Below are 14,118 nucleotides of genomic sequence, written 5' to 3' on the forward strand. Positions count from 1 at the left end.
GAGCTGACTTCCTATTATGCTCTTAGACAGAAGCTTTTAGACAAAAGTTTTAAAGATCAAATGACAGATAAGTCTTTCTTACTTGGTTTCACATGTTCACAGGAGTCCTAATTATGTTTCATTTGGGGCAAAAAAAGGAAAATCCCACAAAAACAATACATTCTTCTCAACCACTTCTCACTACTGTGTTGCCCAAAGTAAAGGACACCTGGCAACTGGTAAGAACAGAATTGCCTGGCAACTGGTAAAAACAGGAATTCTTCAAAGTTTTATCACATAAGTCACTGACATATCCAACATTTTAGAAAAGCACTTCAAAGTCATTTGGAAATTAGGAACAGGTGAAAGATGTATTTTCTTTTTAAGTCTCCCCCATTTACTAAATCATACATTTGAAGAAACATGAATGTTTGAACTAGTAGTTCTAGCTCAAAGCCTTCTCAACAAGTCATTCTTTGACCTAAGATGATGCATTTTTCTTCTAAGAGTTTATTAGATCACGAGTACACTTTCACCTTCTCTCCCCCAAGATTCCCTCAGGAGAAAAGCCTGTTTACGGCATTTCCACTTAACCCTCACTCTCACAGACTACACACAGTATAAGTCAGGAGAACTGCTGAAGTACAAAGAAAAAGTTATCATGGACAGAAATTCTTATAATCTGCACAGTTACCAAATTTCAGGTTTGGAAGGAAAACTTTCTACTAAAACTTAGTAAATTCTGAAAGTTCATAGAATGAATATAACATTAATAATGTCCTTGTCAGGCTTATAGAATTTTGGATTAAAGAGGACCCAGAAAAACTCCATAGATACCTCTGCCTTCCTAAAGCAAAGAATGAAGATTTCATTTTTAGCCCTCTCTCCCAGTTCAGATTTCCTGTAATTTGTGACAAACTTAGCAGCCACTGAAAGCTACAGAAAAAAACAAAAATATTAAAATATGTTATGTAATTCTTTCCCTTTCTCAGGGAAGAAGTGGGAGGAGTTGGGGGAGGTTAATGCAAAGCTCTGGCTTTAGCTTTGAATGCTGGTAACCTTGCAAGTCATTTAATCCTCCCACAAAGAAAGAGCAGCCAAGCAGTAATATGAACAGGGGGAGGAGCAGATTCTTTTCAGGTACACAGCATCAAGTGAAAGAATGATGCAAAAAAGTAAACCAATCATAATAAAGAAAAAATTTTCACTATGACAGTAGTTACATGGTGGAATAAGCTGTTCCAAGAGGTTTTAGAAGCTCCTGCCTTGGACATGTTCAAAACTCACCTGGACAAGACCACAGGCAAACTAAACTCAACTGTGTTGAGTACTGAGCGGTTTGAAACAGATGACTTTCAAGGTCTTCTCCTTACATCCCTCTATGGTTTATCAACAGCCCCAAGCAGGGCTACATGCTGACTGCCAAAACTTTTTATGCCTGTCTTTTTTACCTGTCTTGTTCATGAAAGCAATTCATGACATCAATAAAATAATACTCATTCAGATCCACACTCTTAGGAAAACACTTTAAAAGAAGCTCACATCTCAGTGGCAGATTTCCTCACCAGAATTTCTTTTTACTTTTCTAAGGGACTCTTGGAGGAAGAGGAGGTGAAAGAGTAGTTGTGATCTAATGAGCTCTTGGAAGGAAAATACATCATCCTGAGTAAGAGAATGACTTGTTGAGAACACTTTGATCTGGAACTGCTAGTTTAAACATTCAAGCAGGCTGCCCACTCCACACTGAAATCCTCCTCATCATCTGGCTCATACACCCAGTTGCAGCCTAAATTAAAAAAAAGAGCAGTGCCTAACTGGACAAAGCATTCAAATATTCCTCCAGCTATGACTAATAACATTCTTTGTCAACTACAAAAAACTTTTGCTGCGTGAGAAGCACACTTGCAGAAAAGCATAACTGACATACAGTTTGACATGAGAAGCTACGCCAGATGACCGAGTGCTTACTTGCAAAAATATGCCCGAAAATTGACATCTATCAAATACTATATGTGGGTATAAGCAGGGGACAACACACCAGCTTAAATTACAAGGCTTAGGTCAGTTCCATGTATTTTCACATCATCTGCAACATGATATGACATGACAGAGATTCAACAGGAAACACAGAACACTTGTCAGAGCTAAGTATTGCAACCTGTCAATGAAAATTCTGCTGTAATAAGCCGCGCACACCATCTGGATGACAAATCAAGGAGCAGGCAAAAATGTCAAATACAAGTTACTCTCTCTCTCATTGCTCTGTATCAGTAGTGTAGATGTATTTAATAGTAAATGTGCAAGCATGCTGGATCTACCTGGAATTGTGAAGCAAGTATTCTCAACACAAGAGCAAGGATTTCATGCTGCTGTAGAAGTACTCAGAAGCAAAGAGTTCAATGACCAGTAACCTGCAGTAATGAAAGCCATCTTACAAATCTCACTGGTAACCATGCCTGTCCTTTTATAATGCAAAGCATGTGCAAGAGAAAAATTAATAAAGTAGTCTGTACTTGGTCCTTCCATCTAAGTGTGAAAACCCTGTGCCAAGTTTTGAGGATTTAATGTTTCTGCAAATTAAAAAGAAAAGAGATCTTTTATAATGAATGACTAGCATATTATATCAACCTGGTCACTGAAAGATGGCTCTGAATCAAGCCAAAATAAGACTAACCTGCACCTCAAAGTGCTTCTGCTTCAAATCTGGTTAAACAATTCCCAGACTTGGATACTAGTCTTGATTTTTTTCACCCTTTTAGGCTTCAAGTAAATTACTTCCAAGAAAACTCTTGATGGTTTTATTCCCTGTAATAAAGCCTGCAGAACCTTCTCAAATTGAAATTACCACCCTCTTACCACCAAACTCAGAGTAGAAAAAACAGCAGACATATTGAATTAACCCCAGTTGATGAGTGGGATAAATAAACACACAGATAAACAGAGGGAACCACAGGACTAACCAAAGAAATTGAGAATCACTTCATTCCACCTAAGAAATTGCAAAGGCTTAAAGAGAGATGTCTAAAAGAAGGTACACAAAATGCACTTGCAATCTCATATTAATACAGGCTGCAAAGACTAGTTATGCTCAACAATTCCATCTTGGGTCTTTAATACATAAAGTTTCATCCTCCTCGACACGATATTATCAAAATACTGGTTTTACATTATTCACTACAAGTATTTTCTGAAGTGGAAAATTCCATTTTTATGAAGTTCAGCAGCACATACTTTTTTGCCCAGCAATGTATCTTGAAATATTTTAAAAATGTGAGAACAGCTTTCTCCTTTTACTCTGCACTGAGTATCAAGTTCTATATTAAAAAATACATTCCTTATCTTTCCCTCAAACAGGTTTACAACACAGGACAAGAAACATTATAAGTATTAGCAAGCCCCAAATAAATAAAATACAGTTTTCACACCAGGCACATGATCAGAACAATTTAAAAAAAAAGAAAAAAACAAAACTAAAATAAAAGCTATTTAGCTCTGACAGTGACTGAGTTATATCATTATCCCACAGATAAAAAAGGTGTAGAAAGGACATACTACATTTTACCAGGTTTTTACATTTTACCAAGTTTTCAAATAACTTTCCTTCTAACTGTAAATCTTCAAAAAAGAATTGGCTATTTAAGATGAAAATGAACAAAATGTACTATTGTGTAATGAGTCCGGGACACGTTCTCCAGATGTTACTGTTCAAAGACATTTATATAAATCAGAACAAATCCAGGTCTTGCCAAACTGTTCTGGAAGAACCAGGCAAGTAAGCTGCAGAATTCTCCACTTAAATCTATGCACAAAGAAATGATGATAACCAAACCCCAGGCTATTTAGGTTTTATTCAATCTACACAAAAGTAGTCATTATGAACTCAGAACAAAATGTTCCACCCTTAGCTTATGTCCATGATGTTAAAAATTCTGAACTCCTTCCTTCCACCACATGCAAGTTTTAGGAAGGACCAGGATTTATGCAAAAGAAGCACCATATTTCTCCAGCAAGCTTGCAGTCTCCTTCTGAAGCACGGAGATAACATTTTTCTACCTGCTTATACAGTAAAGCCCTAACACTTGTGCTACTTTAGGCTGAGTTTTTCCTCTTCCTCATAATAGCCTATGGTTATATTCTAAAAGAATGTAAAAGACACCATGATTATTGATTCAAAATTCCGCATTAAAACCTCAGTGTCTTCCTATCTGTTGAATTAAGACCCAACTACTAGTAGCTTTTGGAGGCAGAACACACTGCCTTAATATACTGCATTACAGCCCATACAAATTGTGTTCTTGTACTCCTTACCTTTGCACTGTAACATTTGGGATCACAAAAACAACCAGAACAACCCAGAATCTCCATTAACAGATATCTGCTACCTTGCCAGTAACATTAAGTGTAGTCTACACAATAAAAAATGTCCTGAAATCACTACCAAAAATATTTACAATATAAACATTTTAAAGTATTTTATGTATTTTCGAGGCAAATGATCAGAATTTTTTTAAAACAACCCTATACTATATCTACTTCTATTATGTCAGCTTCAAAAGGTTCTCCCATCATTTCATGATACTAAAAGCCATCAGGACATTAAGCAGTTTTGCAAGAACATCCAAACTTCAGCCAACAACCTTCACCAAATACCGTAACAAAACATGAGGACAACTCTATCTTCTCATCCATGTTTTCCTCCATTGGCTTTCACTTAAAACACAGAACTTGCTTTCAGGAGTTTTCTACAGCTAAAGCTCATAGAATAATATTGTGTTCAAGTAAATACTTATCTTCAAAGAATGACTACTACTTTTTTGGAAAAGCTGGTGTCCCTTGGGCATGGCTAGGTACAGCCATCTCCTAGCCAAATAAACAGACTCATGAATTAGTTTACTGGACTATAAATAAACTATTCATTTACTAAGAATGAAGTGTTCCCTGAAAACTCACACACATGTTTACACCTTAGACACAAGATCTACAGAATAACAACCAGGGATTACAGTGGATCAGGTGTTGTAAATAAACATTACTGCTGAAGACAAGCTAGCATCATCATGGGATGTAACAACAGAGAGCTGTAAGCAACCAGGTTTTACTCAGTAAAACACAAGAGTAAAATAGCTGGTTTTGGATGACCTATATCATAAAGCAACAAGAGTTCAGAGAAACTGATCAATAAAGAAAAGCTTCAAATCATAACAATAATCCTGCACTGGGACCATGTGTGTAGGAAAGCCAGAGAAACTTCACCACTGAAGGCTAAAAACAGCCTTTGCCAGCTGATCTGTCCCAAAACATACCCTGTGCTTCAGAGAGAAAATTTTGTAAGGAAGACAGAAAGAAAAACAAATATGGAAGTGATAAATAAAATCATTTTTAAAGCATCCAGCTGATTGCTAATGTGGCTAGGTCATCCTGACATAAGGAACATAAGGATACTATTTTCTTTCACAGCTACAACTGTGGTTTCATATGTAGCTCAGTCACTCACTTTTCGCTGAGTTTCAAACTTGCCACAGAGGAAATTTCTGATCAACTTTCCCTACTCTCACAGGATTCAATACAAGTGTTACCTCTTCTCCTGATGTTCCTTTTTTGCCTGTGATTTATCAATTTGCAGGAAAATATCCTGAACTGACTGAATAGACAGAAATTACTGTTTACAATCTGCTCCCCATCTATTTCACACTTTCTTCAAAATATAGTTTGGAAGGAAATAATCCTAGCAACTATATTTACACTCCTAGCTGCATCAAAATAATAATAATAATAATAAAGCACAGGAGGGATTATATAAAAATAATCCTATAAGCTTGAAAACATTAGGGAAAAAAGAGAATTACATTTCAAGTAACTTGTGCATTCCCCTTCCACTATACATAACAAAACCGTAAAATGAGTAAGGAGGAAAAAAAATGAAGCTGCTTATTACATATTTACTACTACCTGCATGTAATAATGTCTCTAGCCATGTGTATACCTCAGTATTACCCAAAAGGAAATCAGCTGAGATTGATTTTGTTTTATCCTACGTACATATAGGAGTGACGCACAGTTGCTCTTACTGAGTTTCATTTTATCAAGCATCCACCCAGCAAAAAATCAGTTAGTGGCTGCACAGCAGTAGATTAGAAAAAACCTGGGGACTAAATCGGGCCACAAACTGACAGCCAACACTGCATTGCTAATAAAGGCAGCAAACATCCCTCTAGAACATTCAGCAATGTTACACAGAAACCTTGGGAAAAGCACTTTGTTCTAATTGACTGTGTTTGAGGGCACCATAAGCTGCTGTGGGCAGTACATCTCTGTGTGCACTGACGCACAAAAGGAGGGGAACAGCAATAACAGAGACCAAACAGAACAGATGAAAAATAAAAAGCCATGAGTCAGGAACTCTCCAATCAGTGATGGGACATTAATCCAGAAAGGAAGAACCCTATCTTCCTCTTGTTCACTCTGCAATCACACAGAGGATCCCAAACAGTGACACATTAACCACACAAGCAAAAGACAAATTCATTCCAAAACATTTCAAGCTAACAACTGCTGAAAAAAGCATTTTTGCTGTATCTCCACAAAGATCCGCTTTGGTATCTCAGCCAACTCTTTGTGGAGTAAGTTCAGAACTCCTGAGGAACAGCATTAGGTCAAGTCTCTTATACCCTGGGCAAGCATTTGCTTCTAGGAGGAGATACCACAGTGACATCCTCCTGGAACTGAGAGAATCTTCGAAATAAAAACTCCCATTCAAAGTATTCACATTCTACCTGTATTTGAAAACAGTTGCAAGGGAATTAAAATGGTATTATTCAGGAATTTCCTACTCAAAAAGTAAAAGACTCATTTACACTACTCTTTCAGTCAAAAATAATTTTCAATAGCTCAAAAACTTAGAAAACAATCTATTCAGGCCTGTAAATACAGTCACCTAGACTCCCTTGATGGCAAACAGAAGGACATTCCATGACAAGGAATTGCAGGCTGCTGTGCAATAGGGAATTGGGCAGAACCTCAAAGGGTTTGCAGACTTCACCTGTAAAAGTGAACATATACACCCAAAAAAAGTCAGCCCCTATTCAAGCACTACTATGGGGAAAGACCTGCCAAACTCACCTTTCTTCTGTTGGACTCTCAAGAGTTCTGAGCAAGGACTGATTCTCTTCCACATTCTCAAAATATCAAGCTCTGAAATAGTCAAAAAGCTCCTGATCCTTACCCTCATGCACATTAGATTCTCCCTTCAAGTGCAGGCCAGAATGGTATCAAAGAAAAATCACCACAGAGGCCAAATCACCACAGAGGCACTCACAGATAAGGAAGCCCCCAAGCTGTGGGTGTTTGGAGGACGGCAGAAAGAACATTCAAGGGAAGTATAATATATATATATATATGCACTTCACTACCCTGTTTATGTAATTTTCATTTCTTGGCCACAGTAGGATAGAGAGGTCTTTTTTTTTTTTTTTTTTTTTGTGTTACACAAAAAACACCTGCCCTAGCATTCTTCTGGGTTACATCCCTTGTCAATCACTATTTTTGCTATTCTTGTTTCTCAGTCTTTACTTCTGTTCACTTTCTCCATTTTTACCTTGTTTTTACCCCCAATTTCTTTACCTCCTATAATCTAATTCCTACCTCTGATCTCCTCTATATTTCTGTCATGTGGATGATACCAATCTTTAAATGTTGCCACCTTATTTTACACTTCAGGCAGAGCAACAGGACATATATTCCTATTCCAAGATCATTGTTTCAAATCCATTTGCAGACTCAAAGACAAATGGACAGCATTTTGTCTGAAGGACTGGAAAAATAATGTACTTCCCTTTATAAAAAAAAAAAATTAAAAAGTGTTTGCACACATTACCTAGGCTATCAAAACACAGCAGGCAGTTTACACCACACTGTTCTAAGGACAGGAAATACCTCCAGAGAGCAGGACTATGGAATAGCAGGCATTCCTTATTTCAATAAAGATACTCTAGAGGTTAGAAGACGTAACTTCTGCAAAACGGTGACAATCAAAAACCCATCAGAGGGCGACGGGGAAGGAGATAAAAAAACAACCATGAATATGACTTCCAGGGTACCAGACCAGAGAGAGGGGACAAAGGAAAAAAAACTGTACAACACTTAATTCCCTTATCTGAAAGGAGCACTCTGCATAAATATTTCAGAAAGTCTCCCAATTTTCAGAATTATACAGCAACAGATTTTAAACATTCAACTCAATACCAGAAAACTAGAATAATGTATTTCAGACCTTGACATAAGATGCATAGGAACAAACATACCATCTTTAGTCATGCTATCATGAAAATTAAACTTCCACACACTGACTTATTTACATACAATTCCTTAATTAAATATTTTTAAACATAATTCCTGGTAACGCATTAAAAATTCATCTGCTCAAAAGGTTGCATTTATTTCCTTAAAAAGTCACTTCACTTACTAGTACAGGCCTCTGGCTATGTTTGTAACACTCCACTGGAAAAAAAAAATAAGCAGCTTTTATATTTAATGACCAATTTATTCTAAAAGCAAATTTCTTTTCTGTCGCTCCCCAGAGACTTCAGTAACATTCTGGACACCAACCAACATCTCTATAATACTACTACTGAGTATTACTATATTAAGTTCTTCCTACTATAATATTAGATTATAGACCTTGCCCTCTATAAAAGTGCTTTAAAATGAACTATCAGTTTTTATCAAAATAACAACTTACAGGCGTAGACTGCCACCTAGTGATTTTAATTATCTACAAGGAAAAAGAAACTAAACAAATGAAACAAAAATCAGCCTCTCTTCCAGGACAGAAGAAAAAAACCCCATTCCTTCATATTTTACATCAACATATAGAAACAACCTCACATTATATTACTTGCATCACCTACTATAATTTGACAGTAAATTCAGGAGGGGTGTGGGGAAAGAGTCAGTAAGTGTATGTAATCTTCCTCATAAGATTCATCAGGTTGGTTGGCTGTCACTTCCATCTGGAATTCCTCTTTATTTTACAGGGAGTGTAGCCTTTTCATAAAACAAGCATTCCATCTAGAATTTATTTAATCTCGGAGACTGCACCAATAGGCAGACACACCCCTCAAAACACTGTATTCTTTCAATTTTTTGCACTTTCATCTTTTCTGTTTCTCCTCAGTATTATAACTATATTTTCAGTACATTTTCCAGTTCATCTTTGCCATTCCCTCCTCAGCCACTGCCTGTTTTCTACTGAATTTCACTATCAGTGAAGAAAGAAGCTGAATTACCAGTGTCCTCTTATCTGCCTTACAAAACTGAATTCCCATTCTGTAAATGAGTCCTAAATTCAGGACCTTATCTTCAGACTCTCTTCCTGTTCAAACTTGTATTTCCTCTTATTCACCCTGAGGAGGTTAGTACCCTTTCTGAGCAAATGGCAATTCTCGTTTCATTGGTCTTTGCTCAATGCCCGTATAAGTACAATTGTACTTCATATAAGTACAATTCCCATGTTCCCTCTCACATTTTAAAGGAGTTCTTTCCAAATATTCCTGAAGTCACACTATAGCTTCCTCAAAAATCTCATTAAAAATCTTTGTTATAATATGCACGAAATAAACCTGACTCTAGCTAGGCTGCTGATGTGCTGTGACTGCTGGTTATCATGCTGATGAGCAGTGTAAACAGTCCTTTGCACTCCCTCAACAGACCCCCTGTGCTCTGTCAGGGCACTCAGAGTTGTCACAGAGTCTTTGAACAGCACTGGCACATTGGAACACGCTATCAATAAAATGCTACTACAAAGATTAAATCATCTCTTTTCTTCATTCCAATATTACGTGACACCTTACATCAAAAAACGCATCAAAAGACCCTCACAGAACCACCCTAACAATACAAAGTTTGTCCCCTCTGTCTTTTAAACTGGAGATGTTCACTAAAAGCCAAGAAAGTTGCTTACACAACCATCTGCTCCTGTTACTTAGTTCCCAAACAACATCTTCTCTTGTTCATGTATCCAGCAACCGGTTGCTGTCTCAGAGGCCTGGTTTTCATATGGAGTCCAGCACACACAGTCAATGTATCACACCAGTTACAGAAATGTTACTCAGTCTCAACAAACAGCACTGAAGATCATGGCTAACAGAAGTTCAATCCAAACTATTGAAACACTAACATGTAAACTAGAGAGCAAGAGAACATCTACATAATAATTGAAGCAGAGAAGCAAGGCAACAAATATGGTTGTGTTTCTGAAACTTTTTAGAAGTATAGTCTTCATCCTCTCCCTTTTTTGGGTTTACTCTCCAAGAGTACGTTTGCTTTCCAAGATGGCTGTAACACATCTTTATTATCGTTGAGTAGATTTAATCACTTGCTGCAAAAGGTCCAAATCATCTCTGTGCCTTGAAGAAAGTAAGCTGCTGAAACTTAATATGTTATAACCTCTTCTTCTCTGTAATAGCCCATTGGGGGAGTAGCAATTGCCAAATTAAAAGCTGCATCATGTTACTGTCTCCACAACCAGCTTCCTAGACCTGTAAAATGCTATACACTAATTAGCCTGCATACATGAAACATTGATTTTACGGTTTTTTAGCATTCCAGTAACAACACTTCTCACAGCAAAATGGGTAAAAAAAAAAGAGCAGAGATGTTAATATGAAACTGATGTCAGACTTATAAATTACATAAACTTACCATACTTGTCTCGCAAGCCAACTGTACATCTGAAGACTCCACCAAAGGCCACATCTTCACCAAATACAACTGCAAATAAGAACAGTAGGGGAGGCTAACATTACTCCAACACATCTTACTTTTAAACAATCGTGTTTCAAAGGCTTTTATATGAGACACTAACAAAAGTAACTCCTAACATTTCCTTTCATTTCAAGACTTATCTAGACCTAAGCATTTCTCATGCATATAACAGACGAAGAACCAAGGTTAATGAGAAATCAGAACACTAATACAGCTGTCTCAAAACAGAATTCATGACAGTTATTCTGTTAGGCTTTCATTAGCTATCTACTTTTTTGAAATATCCTATAGTAACACAGTGTCTAAAATTAAATGAGTAAAATTCCAAAAAGCAATTACACTCAGTCACAAAATGAGTCATTGAAATTAAGCCTTCTGCTTCCAATGGGAACCATTTTCATTCTTCATCCACAGGTTTCAATAAATATAATGTTTTGAAAACCATCAAACTCAAGTTTTTTTCAAAATATCAATCCAATATGAAATGTCAAGCCTCCTCCAAACATACTTGCCAGACCCCTGAAGAGTGACTTCAAAGGAACACCTTTACAGAAAAGATGACTATTTAATAACTAGGACAGTTTTCTCAGTATTTAACACTACTATTCTTGTAGTCAATAAACTTTTATCAATAAAAGTATTTGCCTTTAAAACTTAGCTTCATATCAACTAATCTGTTTGTGTTTTTTTTCTTTTAATTTAGGGGATGGTTATGTCTAATTTTCTTAAAACAGTTTTGTTGCCTGTTTCACAGAAACAACTATTGACCATTTCAAATTTTTAAGCATGTAAGATGTGCAGCAATACCACCAATAGCTGTTTGCCTGAACCATGGTCAGTCATTATTCCACAATTCTTCAATATTCTCCATATTCTAAAGGACACAAAATAATAAGTTAACCTTCTTGCCTTTCAAATACTATTCTTAATTAAATAAAATAAATTTCTGATTGGAATCACTAAAAGGGATTAGCATACTTGTGCTAATCACATCAGTGACACCACAAAGAAAAATAAATTCTATAAAGATGTAAAAGGAATGCACTCATGGAGTGTATGATTGAACTATGTCCCTAAATCACTTCTCTAATTTTTAACAATTTGGGTGGGGTTTTATGTTCTTAAAATCTTTGCAAGTCCTTTTTGTTACCATATGGCTCCTTACTTTAGAGCCAGCTGGCATCTACAAAAAAGATTCCCGTTTAATGCTGGTATCCACAAACTTGAATGGATTTACTCATTCAGTTCAGCCACTGAAATGTATTTTCCTGGAGACATTCTAATTCTCATCAACACAAGTATGAGGATATCCACACTTAAACAACAATTGCTCAATTCCTATACAACTAAAAACATATGAAGGACATGTTTTCCATTGTGAAAAGTCCTAATTAGTTCAGTAAGTGCAGTGATTCTGAGAACTCGCATCTGGACCGTAGAACTCCAACATGGTCTTGCAAAGGGCTTTACAAAGACTAAGCCCTGCAAAGCTGAGGAGCAAGACTGGAATCCTAGAGCAACTGGCTCTCTAAAGGCTCAAGATTATATATGAGTCTAGGCTCATGATGGACTAACATTCTACTTGTTTTTATATGGCTGATTCTACATAAATGGTAATCAAATCTGTTCTTGGCCCTAATTTACCCTCAGTTGTCTAAGTTTAATCTAATTGAGGTGCATATCAAACAGCTGAGATTGAGAGGGAATGTACACAGGCATAGTACTGGACAGATAACACGGAATTTGTCCCAAAAGATAAAACAATTAACTTTAGGTTGAGCAGTGATTCAAACAGTGCCAAAAAGGGCTACTAACAAACTAAAAAGAAAACCCAAAATTACACAAGATGATGCAGCCTTAGCAGCTGTGTTCATGGCATGAAGCATCTCTTTCAGATATCTGGCCATCATCATGCCTTTGTTAGGACAACAGAAGCAAAAGACCTCCTGTTATATATAAGAATTAAAAGTGGAGTAAATAGTTTTGTGCAATAGTTTATGGTAAGCCTTTCAAATCCCACTATACTTCCAAGTCATGGGTTATCCAGACCACAAAAGCCTAGTAAATCTTACACTGCTTATGCACAACAATGAACAGAAAACAGTAAAGCTATAGATTAAATTTGGAGGGCAGGGAAGAAAGTAGAATGTACAGAGCGAGGAATATATGGTTTCTGAAAAAATACCAGTTTTAGGGAACAGAAAGTTTAAGAAATGTAAAACTAATGTTTACATTTTTAAAACTCCTACTAGTGGGACTCAAGCTGCCCTCAAAGACAATTCTCATATCAGTAATACTTTAAACATGTTAAATAATGTATCTTCTGTCCTCGCTTTCAAGTGAAATACACAGAGCTAATACAGAAGATACAACTGCATTTTAGACCATACAATCCATTAGTAATCTGTCAATGCAACAATTTTTTAAGATTTGAGATCAAAGTGTAGTAATAACTTATTAGAAAACTTTACAGGCCATGAGAAATACATTAAATATTGCACATAGATAGGCAAACCAAAACATTATTCATATAAAGCAAAATACACTAAAAAGTGCAAGGTACCTGCAGTTGGATCTTTGGCTAAAGCATTGTCCAAGGCACTTGTTATGGATTGGAAGAGATTCATCTTCTGAGTTTCCCCTGTGTGAAAATGATCATTCCACGATTTAATTTGGTTCAAAACACAAAGTACATTAGAAAACACTGGTGCAAACATGTCTAAAAGCTTAACCATCAAAAACAAGATCCCTGTTAGGAATACCCAAGATTCATTTGTTGAATAAACTTAAATTATGGGACAGATAGGATTGAGCATTGTATACTTGGCCTTCCCAAGGACTATAATTCCACTTCCAACTTTTTTTTCAAAAAACTGTTCTCTTGCCTAGAGTAGATTCAGCTTTGCAAAGCTCAGTCAAGCACTGGGAAGAATGCCTTCCTTTTCAAAGGAGGAAACCAACATATTATTGTTTTGAGGACTGGGATAACGCCCTTACTAAAATTCACTGAACCTTACTTTATCATTCTTTAATCACACTTTTTTAAGCTCCAGACTTTCCCATTTACAGACATTTATTTTTTATCAGAAATTTTCTAGACACTGGCCTGCTCTCTGCACTGCAGTTAGTAAGTGTCTGAAGCTTCAAATCCATGCTTCAAAGAAAGAAACTTTGTGCCAAAGTAAAGCAAACTGTTTAATTTAAACCAAGGCTACCAGAATGCCCTTCTCCATTCCAGCACTTTTGGGAAAAACAAGGAGATCTGAAAGCAAAGATGGACCAAAACAGTAGCCTAGCCCTCACTACTGTGACCAATCCATACTCTCCAAGCAAATACAGTAATTCTTAAAAGAAACCAAGTAAGTAAGAAATTGCTTG

The 14,118-nt window shown here is 36.5% G+C and overlaps 1 protein-coding gene across 1 annotated transcript in view; it reads right to left on the reverse strand.

Moving 5' to 3' along the window:
* Positions 1-14,118, reverse strand: part of BCKDHB (branched chain keto acid dehydrogenase E1 subunit beta) — a 105,098-nt gene that overhangs the window by 89,097 nt on the left and 1,883 nt on the right. The window contains exons 2-3 of the mRNA XM_041412376.1: positions 13,304-13,381; positions 10,678-10,746 (exon numbers count right to left, since the gene is read on the reverse strand). Of these exons, the coding sequence (XP_041268310.1) occupies positions 10,678-10,746; positions 13,304-13,381 (147 nt within the window). The remainder of the gene's footprint in view (positions 1-10,677; positions 10,747-13,303; positions 13,382-14,118) is intronic.

The sequence above is a fragment of the Onychostruthus taczanowskii genome, unplaced genomic scaffold (genome assembly GCF_017590055.1).
Source record: "Onychostruthus taczanowskii isolate IOZ18803 unplaced genomic scaffold, ASM1759005v1 scaffold39, whole genome shotgun sequence".
Taxonomy (NCBI): Eukaryota; Metazoa; Chordata; class Aves; order Passeriformes; family Passeridae; genus Onychostruthus; species Onychostruthus taczanowskii.